Genomic DNA, 27,179 nt, shown 5'->3' on the forward strand with positions numbered 1-27,179 from the left:
AAAATTCCCCTCATGACCATGGCATGCCCTTGCACTGGAGTCATGAGGGGAACTGCACAGTGACTGCATTGGGGAAATTCTCCCCCATGTGGCTGTGTGGCTTTTATTGTTAGTCAACACGCTTTGTGTTGACACTGGGGCATAGAGGAGCCATAGTGGAAGCTAGAATTTCACTTAGATCAGAGACTATCCCAGATGGAAAGAATGAAAATGGGATAAGAGCGTGGGGATTAAAAATGTCAAAAGGAAAAGAAATAAACGAATGACACACATTTAAGGTTAAATAACTTTTTATTTAATTCAAGCTCTTACATTTTATTGTATCTTCCTGGCAGGAAAGTGGGAATTGAAAGAAGAAGAAAAGTGTGGATTTTATCAATTTAGCCTTCATAACATCCCCTTCTTCAGTCTTCTGCCATCATGAATAGCTGACAGAATTTCTGTTGCCATTTGGCTCGATAATTTTTGTCAATTTTTGAAAATGAGGATGGTCCAGTTAGATGAGGTAGGATGATGTGATTTTCAAGGTCCAATGTTAGGACTGTAAGGAACCCTCACCACATTCAGTGGCCCATGGGAGGGTATGGATGACTGTGGTGTACACTGGTGTGTTTAGCTGGTAACTGTTCTGACTTTTTTTTAGTCTACAGAGGCAACTGTCATTTTGTAAGGCAGAAGTGATGCACTGCATTACAGAGGGGACATACATTGTTGTGACTTTACATGGATTCATTCTTTTGTTTTGTTGTTTCCCCTTTAGCCAAAAGAAAGTCATGTTGTTCTTTGTATACGGGGAAAAAAAGGCTGTCAATTAATCGCAGTAATCTCAAACAATTAACATAAAACAAATTAACTCAAAAAATTAATCATGATTAATCGCAGTTTTAATCGCACTGTTAAACCATACTAGAATATCAATTAAAATTTATTATAAATATTTTTGGATGTTTTTCTACTTTTTCAAATATACCGATTTCAATTACAATACACAATACAAAGGGAACAGTGCTCACTTCATATTATTATTTTTGATTACAAAAATAATGTAATAAAGATAAACACTGTAATAAAGATAAACAAAAGAAATAGTATTTTAATTCACCTAATACAAGTACTGTAATGCAATCTCTTTATCATGAAAGTGAAACATACAAATGTAGATTTTTTTATATATATAACTGCACTCAAAAACAAAACAATGTAAAACTTTAGAGCCTACAAGTCCACTCAGTCCTACTTCTTGTTCAGCCAATTGCTAAGACAAACAAGTTGTTTACCTTTACAGGAGATAATGCTGCCTGCTTCTTATTTACAATGTCACCTGAAAGTGAAAACAGGTGTTCGCATGGCACCTTTGTAGCCGGCGTTGCAAGGTATTTATATGCCAGATATGCTAAACCTTCATATGCCCCTTCATGCTTCGACTTGTAGATTGCACTATATTTTGTTTATCTTTTTTTACAGTGGAAATATTTGTAATCAACAATAATATAAAGTGAGCACTCTACACTTTGTATTCTGTGTTGTAATTGAAATGAATACATTTGAAAATATAGAAAAACATCCAAAAATATTTATAATACTTTGTTATAGCTCAGCATGGTACATTTATAATGTAATAAAATGTTTCTTGGGGTATTCACCTTAATTATTTTAGAAATCCTTGTTAACTTGCAATGACACATCATATCAAGTACCCCATATAAAGAAAATTTTATTCCATTGTGGTTCAGATTTTCTGACTGCACTTGAAGCAAGGATGTCTGAAAACTTCTGCTTCGTAAACTGTAATAACACTGGACATTATAACAAATACTGCAGTAAATAAATGCTGCACAATCAAGTGGTGGATCACCAATGGCTGGAAGTCACTGGACAAGATTTGCAGGAGGGTATGGTGCCAGCAGCCATCATCTTTCACTGGTATTGAACCAGCTAGTACAGCCTAGAAAGTCAGCAAGACTGGTAGGTTTGGCCAGGGCAGCCAAGAGATGTCTTTATTCAAGTCATCTTCTGAACAGCCTTGATTAGCAAGGACTCCTGTAGAATCTTGGAGCCCCGTACCCAGGTTGAACCTCTTAAGGGAGTGATGTCAGGAATGGTCTAGCTAATACTTAGTCCTGCCTTAAATGCAGGGGACTGGACTAACGGACCTACTGAGGTCCCTTCCAGTCGTATACCTCTATGATTCTATGGAATGAACAATTCCTGCCCTTACCTGGGGGAGGAATCCTTGTCGAGGGTGCAACAGCCCACTTAGGTGCAAGGGGGTGACGCCTATCCCCACTGCATTCACTGTGACAACTCAGTCTGGAAAAGGGTAGTTTAAATGCACACAGCTGTTTTAATACAACATTCTGGTGGAGCTTCTAATTGCACAAAACTCAGAGTACCAAGTTACATAAGGTACAAAGACAGAGGAATATAGCAGGACAAAACATAACAGGATTATGTAAGTTATGACTGTGCCACACACAGGACCTGATTCTCCTCTCACATGTTTGACAGTAATGTAACTGCACTACTTTCAAGTTGAGTTACTCATGATTTATGCTGGTGGAAGTGAGATCTGGATAAGACCAACACACATTAACTGACATCTTCCATGGGCTCCAGGTGTAAATTACCCCAATTTATACTCTTATGGCCATAAAACAACGTAACATATGCCAATTTGCACATGACGTATGAACTTGCCCCACACAGTGCTGTAACCAGGAGTCTCAGCAATTTGTGGTGTGGAGGAAGTTAGTCAAGGAAGACTGGAGGTTATGAAAGGGGGAAATTTCTGGGTAGAGAAGGAAGGGGTGGGTCAGGGTGACAAGTACAGAAGCCCAGAGCTGCTTATATATAGAGGAAGCTTCCTACTAGCTTACCCATTGCTGTTCCTTTCATATCTTCACTCCAGGGACCAGTTGTCATCCATTGCAACATGTGGGCAAAGGTATTGCTTTCTTTTTCTGCATTTTAAGTTTGTGTCTTCATTTTAACCTTTTGTATCTTTGCTGTACATTCTTCAGTAGGCTCCTTTGGGGCCTGTAGTTCATCTGCTTTAGGTTACATATGTTCTTCAACAAAGAAAAGAAAAGAAAAGAAAAGAGGGAGAAAATCACACAGATTTGATACACAAAAGTGTATTCCTTCTTTGTTCCATCAATATATTAGCCAGAGTGAATCCTGTTATTCGGAGACATGGATTTCTGAGAAGACAGTGGGTAAGGGGAGTAATCAGGGAGCTGTGGCTGTTGGGGGATTTTGCTCTGTTGGTGTATTGGGGAATTCTGCTCAACGGAATGATTTAATCATTGTGCTATAAATTAGACCCATCTTGGAAAACAAGGAACCCAAATCAGAACTATTTTTTGCAGCATTATATTTTACCTTTCCTTTTTAAAGTATTTTTAGTGACTTTAATTCTTGGGGAAGGTACCAGGTTGACAGTCTGGTGAATGAAGTATGGTATTTATTCTCAAAACATCTGGTCCCCACAGACAGCAGCAATGGAAGCCCATCCACAACACCCTCACAATATCAGTCCTGTTCTGGAAAGAACACCTCAAGGGCTGAAAAGTCTCTGTGCATTTTATCACTGGCCTTTTCTACTCAGACTGACCAACAGGGTCTCAATTCCTACCAGCTGTCATGGTGGTTTCTGTGATACAGACAATTGGCCTCCAAGATCTGGACTGATAATATAAAACTAGTTTCACATCTATCTGGTAGTTATAGCCCCCATTGCCATAGTATTTGAGCACCTTGCTGTCTTTAATGCATTTATCCTTACAACACCCTTGTGAGGTAAGGAAGTGCTATTCATCCCTATTTTACAGATGGGAAACTGAAGCACAGAGAGACTAAGGCCCAATTTTTTAAAGGTATTGAGCTGTTGCTCTGCTTGGCATTACCAGGTCTAAGTGACTTAGAATTTACAACCCTGGCTGCAGTATAGACATACCCTAATTCAGGCAGCCATGTGTGCACTAGCTTCCACCAAGCCAGCACACTAAAAATAGCAGTCTATCTGTGGCCGTGTGGACACCCAGGTATAGGAGGAACCATGGAGAGCATCTGTCCCTCCAATAAAGTGCATAATTTCAGAACTATTGATACCACTATGAAAAGTATATATCGTAATGTGAGAATTTCTGTCTGAAGTACTGTAATAGCATTGAGATGCTATTGACCCAGTGGCTCATGATGACCAGCTGCACCTCCATGCCAAGACCTCTTGTATCACCCAAGGTTCTATCTTCACCCCAATCCAAGTTAACATTGTGGGGAGATTGTGAGGTGTCACTGATTTCAGTGCCAGCAATAGTTGGATGAAGCCAATCTCTGCTTGGCACATTGAAGGAAATGCAAACAACTCCCACTTCTCCCAGTGCTAGAACCAGATTAACTCCCGAATTAAGACTGAAACTAAACCTGGGCAACATAGAGGTGATGGGCTGGAAGCTCCATTCTGCTTATGCAGTGCAAAGTGAACTCAGACAGCCCAGAGAAACCCTATGGAGAATTCTCGAGGTGTAGGGAGAATCTCCATCTGGTATAAAGCAGGCAGAGGGGGCTTTGCTGTCTCCTGCACAGGTTCCACCATCCATTAATGACAGTTCCTCCATCAAAGCTGCATTGTCTGGCGTAAATGGAGGAGGGGCCATGTTGTGGGCAAGGAGAGGGTGTATTGGGTGAGGGCTGGTAAGGTGTAGGTCAAAGGGGACGAAGGGGTCAGGTGAGGAGGTATGCTGGAGTGAGGTGCTATTGTATCTGATTCTCTGTTACTCCCCCTGCAGCCTTAAGTTATGCCAGGGTTGGACAGAGCAAATTCAGGGAGCTGACATCAGATCACTGTCAGCTCTCACAGTCTATCCTGCACCTGAGCTTTACTTGGACACAGGGGAGAACTGAACCCATTGCTGGGATGGGGAGGAGAGGATATTTTGAAGAGCCAGCCAACATCATAATCTCACCCTCAATTGAAAAGTCTGCACTAAAGATGGCAAGATGGTACGCAGCCCTACGGACTCTCTGTTATTAGATGCACAAAGACCAACAAATAGTAGAAATTCCTCCTTCCATCTAAAACTAGCCAAGAAATTATGTCCCAGTTTGACAGATGCAGACTTGACCACAGTGATCTATGCAATCACAACTGGTACTCTTAACCACTGTGGTGCACTGAGAATGAAAGCAGGGGCCTCATTACTTGAAGGATTACATTTCTATTTCTTCTCCATAACTTCCCCACAATAAAACCCACCACCCAATAAAAATAACTAATTAAAGGATATGAAAAGCACAAGGTGGATGAGGTAATATCTTTTATTTGACCAACTTCTGTTGGTGGAAGAGACAAGCTTTTGAACTCCACAGAGCTCTGCAAAACTTTCACAAACAGAAGTTGGTCTAATACCTCCCCCGACCTTTTCGCTTCCGTCCTGGGACATACATACTTACAACAACACTGCAAAAATACATTGAAGTATGACAATGAGAGAAGGAAGCAAGAGTGGGTGTTGAAAGGAGATGGAGAAAGAGAAATAAACATATTCCCATATGCTTACTGGAAAAGAGGGGAAGTGAATCAAAACTCAACTAACTTAAACCTTCGGTTGACTTTATGTAATTTGTGTAAATCAGTCATCTACAGAGTGATGGAGGCAATATAAATTATTGGTGAGTAAAGCCAGAACATTAAAAGTCCCATATTTTAGACTTGAAAGAATAAAAGCAAAACAATTTAGTAGAAATAAAATGTTGCACATTTTTAATGTTTTCTTTTAAATTAAGACCTCTATTTTTTCCCCAGACCGTCACTGAAAATTTTGCTAATGTTATCCATGGTTTGAATGCGAGCCACCTGACAGATCTAGTCATTCAGAGAAGCAAACGGATGATCCTGGATACTCTGGGAGTGGGGTTGCTGGGTACCAGCACGGATGTCTTCCACAAAGTTACACAATACAGTAAAGTAAGATGCTTGAACTTCACATTATAGAAAAGTTGTAGCTAAAAGAAAATTGAGGAAAAAGTAAATTTAAGATATGAAGGAAAAATTCCCAGAGCTCCATTAGATGGTGGAATAGTTCCCTTGGAGGTAGAGAAGCTCCATTGCTTGAGTTACTTAAACTTACGCTGGGCAAAGCACTAGAAAGTATGCTGTACGGTATATCCCTGCAGAGCAAGCAGAGCATAGACTAGCTAACCTACCAGGTCCTTTCTCTCACATCTGAGATTCTAGGAAAGATATTAGCAAAACAAACAATATTAAGAAGAGAGTTCTACAATGTTATAATGCACAGGATACAGGAATATTAAATACACAACATTGTTAAAGTCATTTCTACTATATAATATACTGCTATATAGAAACTTTGGCTCTGGTTCCCCTCCAATCTCCTGTCCTTTACACAAGGGAAACTCTTTGCACTTCAGTGGTGTTAGGATATAGATATTCAAGCCTGTCTGTAACGGCCTATACTCTAATAATTTAGGTGTATTCTTATCACTTGGCTAGTTAGAGGTATAAAAGAAAGAATCAAAATCACTGTCTGCCAGTGTAAGGGCCTTCTCTTACTGTGACAGTCTGAGGCCCTGTTCTTAGGCTAAGGCCTTTGGCTAAGCGACAGAGGCAGCCATAAGCTGGGAAGCCACCGGTCACCTCCTCACATTCCAAACTAGTCACATTGAAATAAGGTGCTATTGGGCTGTTAGTAATACAATCCTGTCCTGATAGTGCCTATCACCTCCAGAGAAAGGGAAGTGCCTAGAAAATGTAAAAGGAAACTTAGTTTGATAGCATCCTGTCTGGCAAGAACTCACTTATCAATAGCTGGGATGTGAAATCCTCACTTCTGTATTGTTTTGTCATTATAGTTCCCACTTTGCTATTGTTTGTCTGTATAATCTCTGTCTGGTTCTGTGATTGTTCCTGTCTGCTGTATAATTAATTTTGCTGGGTGTAAACTAATTAAGGTGGTGGGATATAATTGGTTACCTAATCATGTTACAATATGTTAGGATTGGTTAGTTAAATTTCAGGAAAATGATTGGTTAAGGTATAGCTAAGCAGAACTCAAGTTTTACTATATAGTCTGCAGTCAGTCAGGAAGTGGGTGTGTGTGTGGGGGGTGGAATGGGAACAGAGAATGGGGGTGGGGAAATTGGAATCATGTTTTGCTAAAGGGGGAAATGGGAACAGGGAATGGGGGGAGTGAATTGGAATCATGTTTTGCTAAAGGGGGAAATGGGAACAGGGAATGGGGGTGGGGAAATTGGAATCATGTTTAACTAAGGGCAGGAATGGGAACAGGGCCACAGGTAAGGCTCTGTGGTATCAGAGCTGGGAAGGGGGACACTAAGGAAGGAAACTGGAATCATGCTTGCTGGAAGTTCTCCCCAATAAACTTCGAATTGTTTGCGTCTTTGGACTTTGGGTATTGTTGCTCTCTGTTCATGCGAGAAGGACCAGGGAAGTAAGTGGGTGAAGAATAAGCCCCCTAACAAGTGGTATCGTTCCTGGAATAAATGAGAGGTTGTTTGGGCCCATTGTTTTATTTTAGAAAACCACGGTGGGTTGGGATTGTGTTCCAGAAGTCTGTGTGCAGAGAGGATCCTCCCAAGCTGACTGGGACTTAGCTGCCTCTCTGGCACTTTGTCCTTTCCTTGAATCCCATGGTGGCCTTTCTGGTGGTTCAGGGATCCATGTAGGGGGAGGGTCAGGGACATGATGGGCCAAGAGTGGTGTGGGTTGTCCAGAAGCAGGAGGCCATACATTGTTCACCCCAGCATCCAGGGAAGATTGCAAGGAAAAGCCTGAATCTCTCATTTTTTCCAGAGACTCTCTGCAAGGGGGGAATGTCTTTCAAGGGGATGGGGAAAGACCCTGGGAGTTGTGGCTGGTGGACCTTGATGGAGGAGATACCAATGACTAGAGATGCCATGGAGGCACAAAACTTACATACTGATGGCCTTGCCCTTCTGCTGATCCCCTGAGATCTACAGGGTAGAGGGGTGGGTCCCATGGTTTAGTTTGCAGAACAGCAAACTTTCTCACCACACCACCTGACTGAACACGGTAGTGGAGTCACAATGAGGTGACGTTCTTGGGGCTTTCCTCTCCCATGAGAGGGTTCAAATTCAGTCCCAAAAAGTCAGATTCTGATGTTAGTTACAGCAGCATGGATGCAGATTAACTACATTACTAAAACTAACTCCATTACCAAAATACTCTGTTACCTTCAAGGAAATTACTCTGCATGTACACTGGTGTTAGTGTGATCAGAATCTGGCCCTGTGTTTCTGCACCCTTTGGTTATTCTGATTACTCCACTGATTTAATCTCAACAGCTGGTAAAGATAATTGCCTTGTAAATAATGAAAACAGTAAGAGTGAGGCACAATGTATTGTCTTATGCTTGAGTTCAGTATTTTACATTAAATGATATCAAATTACTCCCAGATCTACCATTCAGATGCATCCAGCACGGTTTGGGGTCACTCGGATTTCAGACTTCCTCCTCTGTATGCAGCTTTTGTGAACGGAGTAGCTGTAAGAAACATCTTCTCTCTCTATTCTACATCTGCTTTTATATGCTATATGCAGTGATATTTTATATTTATTTTCACTACATTTGTTAATTTACTTCATCCTTTATTAATAATAATAATAATATACAGCATTTTGGATCAACATCTAGGCAAAACAGGAGCTTTTCTGGAGTTAGGACTGATGCCAGATTTACAGCCATATAAAACTCCCCTAGACTGTCCTACCAATGTGCCTCAACTTTATTCCGGGGACCAATTTTTAAGGGTGAAATAGGATAGTTCATTGTCCATCTTATGACACTTGTATTGCAGTAGTATGTAGGGGCCATAATCAAAGGTGAGGGCCCCATTGTGCTAGGCACTGTACTTACATGTCTCACAAAAAAATCTAGCTCCCACTGATTTCAATGTGACCCAGATTTCACACACAGCAGGCAATAATATAGAAAGACATACACACACACAGTATCATAGCAATCACAAATATATGCAAGAATATATTCTAATCTTTAGTCACACATGTTGAGAAAAACCATACATTTTGTACTTGCTCCGTTTTATCAATAAAGTCATGATTGGCTCCTCAGAAATTTAGCCCAAATTCAGACCCAATCTGAAGTCAATGGCATTCCACCCACTTACACCAGATTTGAATTAGACCTATTTTGAATTATGCAAAGCTAGTGAAGGTGCCAATCTGGGGAAATGGTATATTAGGAATGCCCAAACTAGTGTGACAATGAGGTCATAAGTCAAATCAGACCTCTCATTTCAAATGGAGGAAAAATTATTTTTGACATGACACTTAGCACCCCTAATGGTCTAGAAGGTATTCAAGTATGACAGTTAATACATTCAGAATGTCCAAATCCTATATATGATAATTCCTTCATTCATCACGGTCATAGGTCAAACACAAGACCGCGCTGAACATCAAAGGAAAATTGCTTTACCACTAGCATAAGGCATAACCTTCAGCTCCCATTAGGACAGGATGTTTTCATAGCTGACCTCAAAACTATTCAAGGTAGGAACAGTGTCTACTTCTGTTTGTACAGCATGAAACACAACAAGGACCTGACAGGCTCTCTGCGTTACCATAATGATAGGTGACATTGCTAGTGAGCCCTATATTTAGATTGTCTGATATATTCCATTATAAAAGATTCTTGCCACCTTTCTTGAGATGGGCTAACACATACTTTGTGTGCAGCAGGCCTTTGGAATGTGGCAAGGTAATAGTCTTTAAGCAAGAAAAGTGTCTTTTGTCCCTTTAATTCCATCCAGGTTTTGCAGAGATATAAACTGTTAAAAACATCCCTTCCCTGTGGGGCTCAAGTTCCGAAGGGAAAAATTTGGCAGCCTGCCAGAATAACAACTGAAGACACAAACATTCTAAAGTACAGGACTCATGATGCCGCTAAAGCAGGAGAAACTGTACCTGGAAACACCTGTGAGCTTCCAGGGCAGCTGGAGTGGGGTTGAGGAACCAGCCCAGACTGCATTGGACCCCTCCCCCCCCACCCCAAATGCTCCATGGATGCAGCACATGACCCCACGGGACCAGTGGCCATCCTAACTCTGGGATAACAGCCTTCTCCTGGTACCAGCTGTTGCTCAAGAGGTAGAAATCTGTTGTGAGGGGCTGAAACCCCACTGATGATACAAGTTGGGGAGGTGGCTACGGTTACACATAACAGGTTTTTTTCACCTTTTCCTTTTCCCAGAAACTAAGCGATTACATAGAAAAAGCTACATTGTTTAGAATGCAAAGCCAAGCACTCGTGAGCTAGGAGATGCCAGTTTACAGTTGCCCATGCCATTTTAATTCTAGCCCTTGTTCATAAACATGACACAGTCTTTTATTGCATGGTCACATACTATTCTCCTACAACAACTCTGCCTCCTTTGGAGCACAGAATGGATGCGCAAAGGGGCAGAAATACGATTGGACAGGCAACTGTAAATCTGACATTTCCTAACTTTCAAGTGTTTTGAAACTGAAAACATTCTTTTGGTATGTAATATAAATATTACATAAATAATGTCTGCATTCATAAGCCTACTTCTGTTGTCACTTAGGGCTGGTCTACACTAGAAACATTTTACCAGCATAGCTATGTCAGTTAGGGTTGTGAGTTTTTATAGGTATACCAGTATAAGCTGTAGTGTGCAGGCAGTTATATGTAGAGCCCTTGCTTTACGAATATAGCTAATTTCACTTCCTGAACCAAAATAAGCTATGCCAGTATAAGTAATTTTATACCAGTATAACTGTGCCCTCACAAGGATTTTTTTTTCTGCTTAAATAATATCCATATATTTAAAACGGCAAAGCTTTCTAGAGTAGACAAGCTTTTAGAGTTACACTGCTTTAAAGCTGGTGAAACTGAGATCTGAATCAAGCCCCCTCTCTGCAAAGTATATAATATTCTAATTTTTCATTATCATTTTTGTGCATACCTCAATAAAAAGAAAGCATAAGTAAAAATAAAGATTATCCTGAATGAAAATTAAATTCTTCAACGTTTATTTATATGTAGTTAAAATCTTTTCATTTGGGATTAGTTGATCTTGTCAAGGCAGACAATGAATCTCTGATTACAAATCGAGGCCTTTCTCTTTCCCACAAGGTTCACTCAATGGATTTTGATGATACATGGCATCCAGCCACACACCCATCTGGGGCTGTGCTTCCTGCTCTGTTTGCTCTATCAGAAGTCCTGCCTCAAAAGCAAAAATTCTCTGGCCTTGACATGCTCTTAGCTTTCAATGTAGGGATTGAAGTACAAGGAAGATTGATGCGCTTTTCCAGCGAAGCCAGCAATGTTCCAAAAAGGTATGTAAAGGATATTTGAAATATAGTATTTGGGTTGAATGGAGGTGCTATATTTATTCATTTTTTAATATAATTAAGATTAAGAGGTAAAAGGAATGCTCATTTCCAATCTCCAATTACTCTGTCAGAAACCTCTCCAGAACTGCCTTTTTGTGACACTTTTTTCAAAGTCTGAATAAATTAATTTCTTTCATAGTTAGAGACAATTGGTCACTATCATCTGTTCCACTTCAGGATTCAAAGTCATGAAAGTTGTACAGCTAATCTCATTTTCTATGTGGTTCCATCCAGAAATTCAAAAACAAGAATTGAAGCCAATCTTTAAAAACAAAACAAAAAAACCATTCCATTGTAATTTTTGCCTTTTAGCACAATAAATGGCATTGTCTTTTTAGTGTGGGGGCACTGTTTGCTGTGCAGTCAGTGGGACATTTAAAAAGACTCTATTAGCCTTTATATTGATTCAAAATAGTGAAAAGAGAACAATGCCCTAAGGGGAAAAATCTCAGACTGCCAGTTTTAATCGGACATGGGAATGCATCTGATCAGATCTTAATATGCAAACAGAAGACCATCGGTTGCTCCCACAAATGAAGATTCACCTCTCCCAAGCACAAACCTTGGGCTCAGTATAATCCCAGAGCAAACAGGCTATAGACTGAAGATAGCCTCAAAGCAGTTCAGGAACAAAAAATCCCCTCCACCAGGATGTACGCTTTGCTGTTGCTACCACAGCCTTAGAGTTCTCTTGCTGCTTACTACATATGGAGTAGGGGAGTTAGTGATGTATCACAAAGGGCCACATTCACACAGGTACTTAGGTGTTGGCCCTATGCACTGGGCTATTGGTATTCTGGACATCGGTGGACACACTTTTTCGTGAGAGATCCGAGCCTGTAGGCATGTTCTGAGAATGCCTACAGGATTGGACCTCATTGGCAAGATTGGATAGAAGGACAGACCTGGTTTGAGAAGTCTGCTTCAGGGCCCTGGGGCCTCTGCTTGCCGTAGGGCTCCATGCAGCTAATTAGCTGTTGGTGGTGTTAGCTGGCTTTTCACATGCCTGCCAGTGGAAATTCAGATGCCTGCAAGGTAAGTTGGCATTAGAGCAGAGTTTTTTTGAGAATGCCAGTGGTCCTTAATTTTGGTTATATGCTTAAAGAGGCAGCTAGCCACCTCAGTACCTTTGTGAATCTAGTCTAAAGCCATTAAGCCTGCCCTAAAGACTTTGTGCTCTTCCGCCCCACAACAGAACTGCACTCCTTCCACCATGTTTGGAGGTTCTGAAGAGCTTTGTCTCTGCATTAATTATAATAATATACAGCATTTTGGGTCAACATCTAGGCAAAACGGGAGCTTTTCTAGAGTTAGGACTACCAGACTGGACCCTGAGCTTTTAAATATATGCTGATTTATGGTCTGATCCAATTCCCACTAACGTCAAAAAGAGTTGGATGAGGCGCTTACAGTGAGTTCTTTCCTAAAATTCATGTCTCTCTCTCTGAAATCTGGTAATGAAGAGCATTTTTTTTTTTGTTTTCTCAGGTTTCATCCACCAACTGTGGTTGGTACCATGGGGAGTGCAGCAGCTACTGCTAAATTGTTAGCACTTGATCAGTTTAAATGTAAAGCAGCTTTGGCTGTTGCTGCTTCTTATGCAGGTGCCCCAATGGCTAATGCAGCAACACAAACCAAACCCCTCCACATTGGCAATGCAGCTAGGCATGGCCTGGAAGCAGCTTGCTTAGCGTCACTGGGTCTTCAAGGAAACAAACAGATCTTGGACATGGAGTCAGGGTTGGGTGCCTTTTATACAGACTATACCCCCCGGTTTCTGCCAACTTTACAATCTTATTCCTGGCTCTTGGATCAACAAGACGTGGCCATCAAGCGCTTTCCCGCTCATCTCGGAACACACTGGGTGGCAGATGCAGTCTCTTCACTGAGGAAGCACCTTGTGGAGAGTGATGAGTCAGTCCCCATTAGTAGAATTAAGAAAATTGTTGTCCAAGTCCCAGATGTTAGATACGTGAACAGACCTTTCCCTAACTCTGAACACGAAGCCCGGCATTCTTTCCAGTTTGCTGCATGCACTGCTCTGCTGGATGGCAGCATCTCTGTTCAGTCATTCAGTGATCAGAACATTTCTAGGCCAGAGTTAAAGGAACTGCTCAGCAAAACCAAGCTAGAGCATCCTGCCGATAACAAGCCTAGCTTTGAGAACCTTTATTGTGAGGTGAATGTCACTCTTCAAGATGGCAAGGAGTTTCGTGAACACTGCGATACATTCTATGGACATTGGAGGAAACCTTTGAGTACAGATGATCTGAAGAAAAAGTTTCACTCCAATGCTTCCAGTGTGCTCTCAGTGGAAGCTACAGAAGGCATTATAGAGACTGTGGAGAATTTAGAAAAAGTAGAAGACTGTTCTGTGTTAAGTGCATTTCTAAAAGGGACACCGTCAACCAAAGTACTTTCAAAAATGTGCTTACCTTGAAAAATAATTGACATTTATTGACTTACATTCTCATAGCTACTTCTTTGCGCTTAAAATGAATCAGGAATCGAAAACTCCTATCATATTGCACTCCTGTAACACGAGCAGCATTTTAAGTCCAGTATTGTGGCTCTAGTTACAAAGATTGTGTTCTGCTGTAGCTGTGCCGTGCCACTGCCTGGAAGGAAGATCCTGTGCTGGCAGTGTCCCCCTTGATCATCCTTATACCATTACTACAAGAGTGTTGTCTGCAGGCTCCACCAAGTACCACTGCTGCTGTGGGATTCCTGCTACCAACTTCTCTGCTATGCTGGTGCCAGAAACAAAAGCCTCTTCCTAAATATCCTGCTTATATTAGAGGATTGGGTAGTGCAGACCTGAATTTTGGAGGGATACGGCAGTCACTGCGTCTGGGAGGGAAGCAGTTGAAAGGTCAGGTAGAGAATAAGCAATTTATAGCTAATATATGTAAAAATGCTATCTACGCTAAAAGAAAAACCCAAGGCACCAAAGTTGTAGTGCTTGGTATTCTCCAAGAAACATCCCAACTTCCCCATCAAACTTGGTCTTGTATAAGCTGGGTTGACAATCACACCAATGGTAAACAATACGATCCTTTTTGTTTCCACAGTTGGCTGCTCTAAAAACATAAGGACTCACTCTTGACAATCTGTTTCCTACCGTAGCTGAAAATTACACTTGTTCCAGTTGTGTGGCACTGGCTCTTTGTAACTCTGAGGTTGCCTTCACTGTATCTTCCCTAACATCAGTCAAGTCACATTCCTCCAGCCACAATGTAGCTGACCCAACATGTTAAGGAATGTAGCCTTAGGATGCTTCCCTTGTTATTCACTGTCAGTACATAGGACTTGCATTGTTGACATGGACTGTCTAACCTGTCGTTCCAGGAAAGTTTTAGAGGGGGTTTTCACTTTTAAAAGAACTCAATCAAGATTTAAATAATATTTTTAAATTAACATAACACTGCTGCTAACACATCCTTGCACATTTTACACTGAAGTCTATCAAATCAGATTTGTCTTTCTCCAGTACAGAAAGATATATTTTAAGTCAGTAATTGTGACATTGCAGGCAGACGGATAATATCTTGGTTCATGTGCTTTACTGTGGAAGCCACATGCACCATTTGTCTTCTGCTTTAAGGGACTAATTTTCCTATTTGAGGATCTAAAAAATAGGCATTTAGAGCCATATTTAGGCACCTGTAATAGCATTTGGGCCTAGATTGCTTATTTAGGTGCCTATGTTTTAAAATCAGGCTAGTTTAGGAGGAGTGTTTGATATGCTGTTCCCATTACTGTTACATCTTCAAAAGTTGTGGATGTTAATATGTCTGGAGTGATACAACTTTTAAAAAGCTGTAACTATTTGTATAATTTTACTAAATATAATAAGACTTTCTGTGATGTTTCAATTTTGTACATGAGCTATTTGTTCATAGGGGCAGATCTCTTCCACCCCTCAGCCACTTTCATATCCAGGCTGCATGGATCACTCACAATGTTATGCCTTTTGGGATTAATAAAAGCCTGTGTTTAAGTACATTTTGTTATGGTAGACAGAGGCCCTTCAGTATAACCACTGCCACACTGGAATCCAATCACTTATGATACTGAAAGAATGATCAGCTTCTGTATCTACAGTCAGCTCAGCTAGATGAGTGACTTCTGCAGGGCAGCATACAAATGGTTGTTAGAGTGCGCATCACTAGTTACATAAGCCTGGATCCATAAAGGGACTTAGGTACTGCAACAGTGAGTGTTGTGGCACCTTTTAGGCACCTAGAAAAATCACAGGAACAACCCTGTGATCCACAAAGCCTAAGGTGGGCACCTGGGCTCCCCATACAATGAATCGAGGGAGAGAAGAACCTTAGAATGCAAGCCTTAAAAGCCAGCACACTAGGCTAAGCTAGGCAAGATGGCAACTAGAGGTATGACCTAAGCCCCTCCTCTCTCTGACGGAAGCCTCTATCTCTGCTTAGTAACCCACACACAGGAACATGTCTCCTGGAACAGGGTGGCTTTGGTGCCCAAGCAGTTTCTTGAAGGAATGAGAGAGGTGCCTGCTTTGCTGGAGGAGGCTGCAGAAGCATCTCCCACCTTGTAACTCAGTGGTTAGAGTGCTTACCTGGTTCAATTGCCCCCTCTCTGCCATGGGGAGAAAGGATACCTGCGTTCAAATCCTACTTTCCAATAGAGCGCTCTAAGCATCTGAGGTGTAGGATATTCTGCTGGGGGGCTACTGTTACAGCTTCAGGGTAACTGCACCTGTGTGACCCCTCTGTCTCTGGAAGGGACCCACATAAGATTTCTAGCTCCCACCTCTCTCCACCCTGGTCATGGTTTTAAAGCTACACAGCTCCCTATCTCATACCATGATGTCCCTAGCAAGCCACTCTGCTTAAGGGCCAGTGCGTGTGTGTTGCTTTCTCTCTGAGGGCTATGAACAGGTTACAAGTGACCACACTGCTCCTTCTAAGCAAGTACCTTTGTCCTTAAGGGAAAAGGATTACAGAGAAAATTATTAAACAAAAGAAGTTTCTATACACATGCTAAAAGCTTACTAGAGGTTACCAATCTGTTTTATGGGTGCTTAGAAGGCCAAAAGCCTTCCAACCCTTCTGCAAAGGTTGGGGCCCTTAGACAGAAGGTCCTGTCCATTTCCTGGATCAGCAAAAAGGTTCTGAGTCTGCCTAAGCACGGCCTTTTTAAGGAAAAAGCCCTTTCTTCAATTTCCTGGACTCTGGGAGCCCAGCTTGAACAAGTATCGGTGAACCTCTACCAGGAGGTACTACCTTCTGGAGTGTCTATAATGTGAGTGATTCACCTTAATCTCCCCCTCCAACACACACTCTCTCTCTCTGTCCCTGAGGGAGCTGCAGTGACTCTCCTCCCAGAGAGTAAAACACAAATAATCCCTGGCCCACTGTACTAAATATACACCCCCGTTCCTCCCAAAGATACTGCATGTAGTTGCAACACCTGTCACAGGGCTCCTTCCATCTCTCTGTGGATAAATAATGAATGAGTAATTGCAGCAGGGGGAATAGATCTTGGCTCTCCCATGGCCCAGCTGCATACCCCTACCTCTGGGCTACAGAGTTATTCTGTCGCTTCTTCTATGGCCCAGTGACTTTGCCACTGGATAAATAAGTAAAGTATTTATTCACACAGGGGAAAAGGTCATTGGAGCAGAGAGGGGTGGTTAGGGAACCCACATGGGAGGTGGGCAACCTAGAGTCCAGTCCCTCTTGTCCAATCACTCTTTCAATATTTATCCAAAACAGCTTTAACATGAGATTGAGGGAGATCCACATCAGAATAGCTCAGTGATTAGAGCACTCTCCTCTTTGAGAGGAGACTCCCGTTCAAATACTTTCTTCCCATCAGGCACAGGGGAAATTGAACCTTTGTCTCCCATATCCCAGGCAAGCATTTTAACCACTGGGTTAAACTTGTAAGGTGGGCACTACCATCTCCTCCTGTGAAAGGTGCTGATCTGGTAGGTGGCCTCCCAGCACACCTGCTGGCTTGGCCCTGCCCATGAGATGGCCATCACATGCCTATCTTCCCCAATTAGTGGAAGACTCTAGGGCTTAGGCTAGAGATAGGCATAGGCACGGACTCCATGAGTGCTCTGGCAGCTCCCCAACCTGCCCCAGCTCACCTCTGCCTCCTCCCCGAGCATGCCGCCACAGCCTGCTTCTCCCCCTCCCTCCCAGCGCTTGTGCCGCAAAACAGCCATTTCCCCACAGCAAGTGCTGGGAGGGAGGAACACAGCACACTCGGGGAAGAGGTGGGGCTGTGGCAGGGAGGGGGCAGAGTCAGGGCAGGGTGTGAGCACCCACCAGTGTTGGCGCCTGTGGAAATAGGTGTCCAGACACCTAGGGTCAGTGTGCATACTCAGAAACTGAAACTTAGGTGCTAGAGGAGTTTAGGCACCGACAGGGTTTGACAGCAGTTTTGTGGATTGCAGCAGAGCCTAAACAGGAGACTGAGGCACTTAAATATCTTTGTGGATTGGGGCCATGGAACCCAATCCTGTCAAGTTTTTAAGTACTGACTCCTATTGAAGTTAATAGCTCTTGAAGGATTGTGCCTATAAGAAATGCTGACTTCTGCCCTGACATCTTCAATGAAAACAGATGGTTTCGAGTTTTTATAATCCACTTGGTTGAGTAAGTCTTGCCATTGCAATTTGTGTGTGCAAATATCTGTAACTGAACTAATTCCTCCTAACTGAATCCTTCATTATTTTGTTGAAAATCATCTTTTTATAGTCAAATTACATTATCTTTGCTGTTTTTAAATGAAATAAAGTGTTAAATTCCAAACATACTATCGACACATGAAACTGGTTTGTCTAGCTCAGGGGTTCTCAAACTTCATTGCATGCCACCCACCTCCAACAAAAATTACTATATGACTCCAGGAGGAGGGACCGAGACCTGAGCCTGCCTGAGCCCCCTGTCCTGGGTGGGGGGCCCAAAGCCCCTCCTCCCTGGAGCGGGGGGGCCAAAGCCAAAGGGCTTTAGCCCCAGACAGGAGGCCTGTAATCTGAGTCCCGCCACCCACAGCTGAAGCCCACTGGCTTTGGCCCCAGCCTTGGGAGGTGGGGCTTGGGCCCTGGGCCCCAGCTAGTCTAATGCCAGCCTTGGTGACCCCATTAAAATGGGGTCGTGACCCACTTTGGAATCCCAGCCCACAGTTTGAGAACCACTGGTCTAACTGGTGTAAGAAATATTAGTGTTAGGCTTGTTTAAAGAGTCACAGGAACATAAATTCCAGATTATTTCTGTGGTTTTGCTGTATTGATTTAATTCTTCTGCTGTCACATTTTATTACACTTGGGTATTACAAAAAACCATTTAGGCAACAAGGATTCCTACCCAAGTCTCTGAAAACTAAAGAGATGCTACCTATATTTCAAATAAAGGGAGAAAAAAGCTCACTAACTGCATTATTTTATTAATATAGTTAAGTACAGGTAAATGTTTTATATTTACTGGTAGTCATTTCATTGCAGGGGATAGCGGACATCAGAGTTCCCTCAGCTGAGTTTCAGGACTTCTGCCACCATTGTTCCTATTCCATCAAAGATTTCATGCAAAGGAGCTTTGCACATGAAAGCACAAGTAGTGACTATTTTGTTGGTGGCATCCACGTGCGATTCAGTTACATCTTTACAAATGTGCTTGCATCCAAGTTCTACTATAGCAGATGCGGTTTCAGCATCAGGAAACCTGTTAACATTAAACAGAAACATTGTAGCCATAAGATTTTGGCAATCCACTTCAGAGAGAGAGTTACAGAAATAGTCATCACTGCTAGAAGTGGTTTGACTAAGGCTAGGGTTTAGTCACGGAGGTTGCAGAAGTCATGGAATCTGACTTCCAGCAACCTCTGTGACTTCAGCCTGCAGCAGTTGGAAGCTGCAGGTCTTGCACTGCCTGGGTGGGAGTGGGGGGCACAGGGAGCTGCAGGGTACCCCTGCTGCCTCTGGCAGCCCCCAGAGCTCCAAGCCACTGCAGGTGTTGGGAGTGCCCTGCAGCTCCCAGCTGCTGCAGGAACCCAGGGCTGCAAGGGCACCCCTGGAGCTGCAGGCATACCCTGCAGTCCATTTTGTCACAGATATTTTTAATAAAAGTCACAGACAGGTCACTGCTTCCATGAATTTTTCTTTATTGCCCATGACCTGTCTGACTTTTACTAAAATATCCATGACAAAAATCTTAGCCTTAGTGATGACATGAAGGGATCTCAGACAGCCAGATTTGAGATTTACAGAGACTTCAGCAAAGAAAAGTACTCCCTCCCCACACCCTATTTATCACTGATCTGATATCTTGCCAAATCAAGATGTTTTGCCATCTACAGTACAAATCCATGACCTGGATAACTGCAAAACTCTAAATCTTTTGATGAATTTATGAGGAGATGCCAATCAATGTTTGGAACTCAGAAATACATTCTCCTGAGGGGCCTGGAGGCAAGGTTAGCCTCTCAGCAACTTTAAATTGTCTTCTGGGTTCTTCTAGTCTAGAAGACCTTCCACCACATCTGCAGTGAACTGATTTTGTTCTAAGGAGAGGGGTGAAACAGCTGGTTTGCCCATCATCACTCTTGGCTGAGTTTATAGAACTCCATTCAGATATCCTATCCATAGTTACCATTACATGAAGCAGCATTAACTCCTGCTAGGTTTCCTTCTCATCTGCTACCTGCCCATGCCCTCGCCTTCAAAACCATCCCACCAGAAAGGACAATTCCATTAAAACAATGAGAGCAAGGAGAATGGCAAAGGCATGACATGGGCCTAAGATTCTGTTAAGATTATTTAGTGTTATCATTTGGACACCTGCCAGCAGCCAAGTTTAACATCCTGAAACACAGAACCACCATACCGAATCAGACCAATGGTCCATCTAATTCAGCAGTGGCCCAGTAGCAGATGCTTTAGGGAAGACACAAGGACAATAGAAACTGGACAATTCTGGAATGCCATGCTAAGATGGGAAGCTGCTGTCTTACCATAGGCACCTAGTAACCTGATTGTGCTCTGAAGCATATATTACTGAGACAGAATTAAAAAAACCAGTGTAACAACTATGGATGTTGTTAGCACACAAGTACTGGACCAGTGTATTTCTTGGTTGGGGTAAATTATGATTCCCCCTCAAGTGCATAACAAACCAACCAGCCTCACACATTGAGCCCTCTGCCTCCAAAAGAGGATTTCTTTGCTATTATGAAATGCACATTGTAAAATAAGAAAGGATGTGACTAGTGCATTCTCTGGGAAATGCTGACATCATAAGCCTATGATATTTTGTGCACATAAAATAAAGCGTCTGTAACCCCATCTTACCTTTCATCTACATTTTTATCATGGCCAACTGTGACTTCACAACCTGGGAAGACTTTAGCTGCCAGCACTGGGGATATACAGCACAAACCAATGGGTTTCTTAGCACTATGGAAAGCCTGAAGAGTGGACTTCACAAGCTCATTGACAGTACAGTTCTTTCCATCCACTGCCCAGGAACACAGATTCTTTGCTACACCAAATCCACCTGGGGGGGGAAAAAAATTGAATACCTTCACATTTAAGGCAGTCTGAAGAGCAATTAGTTATCTGCTACAGCACTAGAAGGACACTGTACCCTTTTTTTTTTTTAAGCCAAAGCAGAGTTTAACCATAGCCCATCTACATTTGTTCAAGTTCAGCCCACTAACCATTCAGCATGCAACCCAGGATGGATTTACAACATTAACAATTGAAATCCTGGATTGCCTAGGCAGCAGATGTGCAAGCATTCCCACACGTCCCAGCAAGGAGGCTCAACCCTCTTCAGGAGGTGAGAGAAGAATTTAACCTTCAAACCCACCCAGCAGAGGCCTCTCCCCACTAGGTTTTACCACTTGATCTGCACCTACCAACACACAAGGAGGAGCTAAAAAACAAGAATGATGATACATTTAACTGAGAATTGGACAATACTTGTGTAGTTCATGAGTGTTGGGGGAAATCAAGCCTGCATTCAGTTGATAAATATGATTAAGCATTCTTGTTGTGGGCTAGGCTATTTTATGAGGCAGGAATTTTCTGTCCCAATCCCTGTTGGTTTTCTTTGGTACTAGCAGCATGAGTCTTCTAGACACTCCAGATGAAGAAAATGGAGATTGATAAAGCAAATATTTTATCCTCTAGAGTAATTTAGTTTGCAAGCTTTAGTTCAAGATATAAACAATTAAAAATATGTTTTTCTTTTAACTCTGTTTGGCCTTTACAGTTATTGAGATGTCTCACTTTAAGGACACTGCAGTACTAGGAGCTTTGGGCTGTATCTCTTGTGAATTATAAAGCAAGTTGCAGTGTGTTTTGGTTTTTTTTAATAGCATCTTTGGAGATGCGCTATAATAAGCAACTCTGTCTGTACTTAATCCTCATTTCTCGATAGAAACAGATTAAATTTTACTGCAATTTCATTTGCTGGATTTACACTAGTTTAAATGATCAAAAGTAATAAAAAATTACTAAGTGTAATCATCCAATAATATCCGATTCCTTGTGTAATGCACACAACCATTGGCTTTCCTACAATAAATGATGATAGTGTTGAAAGAACTATTTTAAAGGGACAATATTTTAATTTCTTGCTTTCAGCCTATTCCCATTACTCACTGTTTTGAATGTTATCTTGGAAGTTCCAAAATAAGATTTTAATCTTAAAGTTTACACTGTTTCCCTTTGATGCTCATTCTTCCCAGCCCCCTCCACCAGGTTTCTAATGGAGTAATAACTTCATATGGAATTTGTTAACTTGCCTATGCACCTGCAGCACTGATGTTACCAACTCACCACAGCCCTGGGAAATGGGTTTATTAATACAGTAGAAGCTGTTTTATCCTGCATGTTGAGGGAATGGGGGCTGCTAGTAAGTGAAAAATGCTGGTTAACTAAGAGGGAGCGAGTTTGGGTGCAGGAGGGAGTGCGAGGCTGGGGTGCAAGCTCTGGGAGCGGGTTCAGGGGAACAGGTTGGGGTGCGGGGGTGTGTGCAGGATCCATGGGGCATTCACCTATGCAGAGGTGTGGCAGACAGCTTGGTGCGCTGCCTCTGCCCACAGGCGCTGCCCCCGCAGCTCCTATTGGCCATGGCTCCCAGCCAATAGGAGCTGCAGTGCTAGCACTTGAGGCGGGGCGGGAGCAGCATGCAGAGCTGCCTGCAGTGTCTCCAGCTAGGAGCAGCTGGGACAGGGCACTGCTTGCAGGGAGCCACCCAGAGGTGAATGCCCCCTGGATCCAGCACCCCCTCCCATGCCCCAACCTGCTGCCCCAAGACCCCTCCTGCACTCAAACTTCCTCCTGGAGCCCGCACTCCACACCCCCTCCCGTGCCTCAACCCCCTGCTGGCCCTGCCCCAACCGGACTATAAACTGGAATTTCAATGAGGATCAGAAATGCTGGTTTATAGAGCTTTCTGCTTGGTGAAGTGCCAGATAAAACCGCTTTTACTGTACTGTATTATACTGGTGCTCCCTCTACCAGCTCTACCGCAGAAAACGCTATCATGATTTAAAAATGAATGCTGCTAATGGCCACCTGAGGTGCTAGTACTTTAAGTTTTGTATACGTGATTCTGGAAAGCGACCTTGAGCAAGTCACAGAGGTTGCTGGGCTTAGTTTCCCCACCTGTAAATGGAAATAATAATTACCCATATTTGTAAAGCATCTTAAGATTATGAATGAAAGAAGTTATAGAAGTGCTAAGTGTTGCTATGTCAGCAGCAAAGTGGAGCTATAATTTCAACAAAATGTCAGACAGGGAATGTTATCCAGCTGGGAATCACACTCTGGCAACCATTGTAGAGTCACTAAATTACAGCAAGTGTTGTATAATGGCAAGTTCTGTCATTGTTCTGCTCTTCCTCTGCGCTCTGTTCTTGTCCATAGGTAGAGAACTGGGAGTTTACAAGACTTTTAGGGAGAAGGAACAATGTGACATGTATGCTAACATTAAATCCAGCATCCTGACACCTATACATTGGGATAACAATACTCACCTAACAAGGAGAGCTATATGGAGTAATTTTTATTTAGAAATATTTTGAGACCCTCTACAAAATCCATGTTTATAAGAAAGATTCTCAAGTTGGACTGGTCCAGAATGTCCTTTATTTAAAGGGATTTGTAAAAAATTAGCTACAGAAAGTTAAAATAGTTACTTGTAATTACAAGTTATGGGGGTGGGGCATTTTCTGTTTATTTTTAAAACAAAACTCACCTGGAAAAATGACTGCATCAAATTCACCAACTTTCAGTTCAGCCAGATCTTCAATGTTGCCTCTTGCTAGCCTGGCACTTTCAACTAACACATTTCTCTTCTCTTCTGTTGGACTTCCTCTGAAATGATCTACTACATGCATCTGCTCTATGTTGGGTGCAAATATCCTTACCTAAAATACAGATACAGAACAAAACAGGTTGTACATAGAAACAAATTAAGACTAGGAAAACACATTGTAACTGCAGAGCTCCAGGGATCATATCAGTTCAACAACTTCACTAAAACTAGAGACACTTACCCAAGAACATTGGATTGGGAAATAGACGTGTCTGAGAATCGGACCACAAAAACCAGCATGCTAGGTGGGGAAACACCTGAAATAGCCAATGGGTGATGCCAAGGACAGGAGCTTTGGACCTTGTGTCCAAAGCCCCAACCCTTTCACAGAGAGTTAGGTACCTAACTCTGGGCTTCAGGGAGCAGGCTCTCTCTGTTTGCAATCCACAGTTGGGAACCCTTTCCCAGAGCTTAGGTGCCTGCCTCACTCCACACCAAATGGCAGGAGGCAGAGGAGAAGTGGTCGTGGTGCCCAATTTATAACTTTTAACCCAGTGGTTAGAGCAGTCACCTGTCATTGGGCCACAGAGAATGGCTCTATAGCCGAGTACCTGTGGATGGTCAACGTAAACAAAACATCTTGCAGCCACCAGTAGATTACCCCGATGGGTGCGTGCCAAAGGTTGCCAACCCCTGTATTAGAGCAAGCTTTAAAAAAAAAAATGTTTCTAGAAAGAGCAATTTTGTTGGCTGATTTTTTCTGCTTTTCTATTTCTGAAAGTGTGCTTTCTACCTCACAATCAGTCATAGCTCACTGCCATGGGAACTGCATTTTCATCCAGCAACCTATCCTTTTGTTGAAAGATTAAAGAAGAACAAAATGGTTTTAAAAGAAGAACACATTTCTTCACCAAGCCTTTAGAAGTCAGCATGAAAAACCATGAAGCCTCAAAAAAAAGTGGTATGGTTGATATTTTTGCATAAGTACTATGGAACATGCTTTTCACACTTCTATTTACACCTTTCGTTGGTTGCATTTATTGCATTTTGTACAAGCACAGGAAATATCTAATTTTTATCCATTAATAAATCTCAAATCTGTACCCAGGTCCCTGATTGTGATGGACTCCCACCGCTGTTTCCTAGGCCCAGCACCTCATTATCTGTTATGCACAACTGAGACGGGGCCAGTCTCTGTTGTCTGAATACAGAGGTGGGGCCCAAGCACAAAATTTGGATCCAGGTTCAAACGTCTCCCAGTAAAACTGATTTAGCCCAAGACACAGGCTAGCAGCAAAATTTGGATCTGGATCTAGATCCAAAGTTTGGGGGGGGGGGGCAGAGGGGGAGAGAGAAGAGGGGAGGTATTTGGATCAGAGTTTTTAAACCCAGGCCCACCTCTACTTTTCATGCTCTTTCTGACCCTGGGCTGGGGAGAGGGCCATGAGAGGAGGGGGCAGGGGGAAGAAGAGAGACCCCCTTTCGCTGCAAAAAGAAAAGGAGTACTAGTGGCACCTTAGAGACTAACCAATGTATTTGAGCATAAGCTTTCGTGAGCTACAGCGCACTAACACGGCTGCTACTCTGAAACCTGTCGGTGCAGTCACCTAGCTCACCACAGCGCAGCGTCTGCGGCCTGCGGAGAAGGGTCCCCGTGCCAAAGACCCCGGCCAGCGGTTACTCTGGACTGAGACACGACGGGTCCCACCCCCGCTGCAGCAGCAGCTGCCCCAGGGCTCCCGCGGCGCCCAGGCCCCGCCAAGGGGCGGCGGCCGTTCCGGCGTAGCGGCCTGCAGCACGGCCTCCCCCGCTCCAGGGCTGCTCCCGAGCCGGGGACCCGCCCCGTGCAGCGCGGCTCCGCTCTCACCTGCGCTCCGCCCCTGCTGAGGTGAACCAGGGCGGCCGAGGCCTCGTGCACCTCGCTGCCATCGAACACCCCGCAGCCGGCCAGCACCAGGGCCACCCGCTTCCCCATGTCGCGTTCGCTCAGAGCTGCCGGCTCGGCTCGGCCAGGCACCCGCTGCAGGATGCGTCGGGAACTGCGGGCACCGGAAGTTTGAGACTACACACCCCGCGCTGCTGCCCAGCGGCCTTTGTATTAAGCACGACAGGGGCCTCCTCCAATCGGAGCCTCGGGGACGGGCAGGGAGTGGGGATTTGTTGATTTGGAGTCAAGACAATAGGAACGGACCAACCATAATGTCCCTAAAGGGAATATGCCTGGAAAGTGCTTCAGCCGCTTCTGATTAATAATCACACTCTCGTCTGTATTCCTGAAGCACCTAGCAACGCCAAAGAGCAGAGCCCCATCGTGCCAGGTGCTGCGCAGAGAAGTAGCCAAGAAGCTCGTCCCCATCATCTACATGTCATGCAGTGCTCAACAGCTGGCCCTTAACAGTGTTATGGGCGCTGTAAGGTCTCTGGCTCTCACGCTACACAAACTGGTTTCCTGAGACAAATTATGAGTATCCCGCTGCAGTTGACGCTCAGTAAATATGCATAAACCAATTTTTCAAGGGGCTTCCAGTTTTCCTGCACACACAATCCATGTTCATATTATGGCCCTGATCCTGCAGAGATTTGTGCTCACACTGATTTCAGAGGGACTAAACTGTGCTTAAAATTAAGCATGTACAGGAAACTTTACAGGATTATGGTATATGTGCAAAACTTGGTCTTTCAAGTTAAAAATCAGGTACCTGACTGCCTGACCTGCTACAAAACAAATGGGTTTTGCATGTGAAAGTGTACTGAATAAATGGTAAACACATATATAAGCATCTATTTGTCCTCTGTCTATTTTGCTGGGTATGTAACCACTGCAATAGTTTTTCTACAACAACCACCTCACATATGCTTTGGAACCATTCTTCTAGTTTTGGACTATTTATTTCCAATGAGAGCCTGTCATGAGCTTTCTTATTTCTTCTATCTAGCTACTTGAAGTCTCAGTCCTTCATTAAATCATTCATTTGGGAATAGTAATAACAAGCACCAAATGCAAACAGGCACATCTTATTTCCTCTCCTATATTACTTCAGTATTATAAGTGAAAATGAGTTGTAATCTGCGTGGTTCATGGAGCCTTAGATCTGCTTTTATATAGCTGTAGAAGCTGTTGTGTATTTTCCAAAATGAATCCAACTGAGCTTTGAATCCGATGGAACAATCTCTATATATCAGATTCATCAGCTGTGATCCAGCTACACTTACAACTTTCTGATTGGATGGCATAGTCTGTTTATATGCTGACAGATGTGTGCTTGAACATAAGTACCATGCAGAGATGTTTTTGCAAAGGCAGTTTTAATAACATAGCAGCTATTGCTTCCTTATCAAGAGTCTCTTCTCTGCGACTATTAATGCATTTTTTCCCCTGCAGCTTTATACAGTCACACCTCACCTAAGGATTCTGTTGCTGCAGAAGT

At 43.0% G+C, this 27,179-nt stretch overlaps 2 protein-coding genes across 3 annotated transcripts; one reads left to right on the forward strand and one right to left on the reverse strand.

Moving 5' to 3' along the window:
• Positions 1-410: 410 nt before the first annotated feature.
• On the forward strand, positions 411-13,942 carry ACOD1 (aconitate decarboxylase 1). The gene is made up of 5 exons (XM_074962159.1): positions 411-505; positions 5,807-5,968; positions 8,459-8,548; positions 11,181-11,386; positions 12,932-13,942. The coding sequence occupies exons 1-5, from the start codon at positions 482-484 to the stop codon at positions 13,881-13,883; spliced, it is 1,434 nt and encodes a 477-aa protein (XP_074818260.1). The 5' UTR covers positions 411-481; the 3' UTR covers positions 13,884-13,942.
• LOC141992801 (glutamine amidotransferase-like class 1 domain-containing protein 3, mitochondrial) lies at positions 2,935-25,867 on the reverse strand. 2 transcript variants are annotated; one of them, XM_074962147.1, is made up of 5 exons: positions 25,619-25,867; positions 23,692-23,863; positions 20,775-20,979; positions 18,913-19,149; positions 2,935-3,068 (listed from the first exon to the last, which is right to left on the reverse strand). In XM_074962147.1, exons 1-4 carry the CDS (start codon positions 25,724-25,726, stop codon positions 18,957-18,959), a joined length of 678 nt encoding a protein of 225 aa, XP_074818248.1. In that variant the 5' UTR covers positions 25,727-25,867; the 3' UTR covers positions 2,935-3,068; positions 18,913-18,956. The 2 variants fall into 2 exon arrangements, with proteins under 2 accessions (XP_074818248.1, XP_074818246.1); XM_074962145.1 differs by lacking the exon at positions 2,935-3,068 and having other exon boundaries at positions 18,706-19,149.
• Positions 25,868-27,179: the final 1,312 nt, after the last annotated feature.

The sequence above is a fragment of the Natator depressus genome, chromosome 1 (genome assembly GCF_965152275.1).
Source record: "Natator depressus isolate rNatDep1 chromosome 1, rNatDep2.hap1, whole genome shotgun sequence".
NCBI classification, from domain to species: Eukaryota; Metazoa; Chordata; order Testudines; family Cheloniidae; genus Natator; species Natator depressus.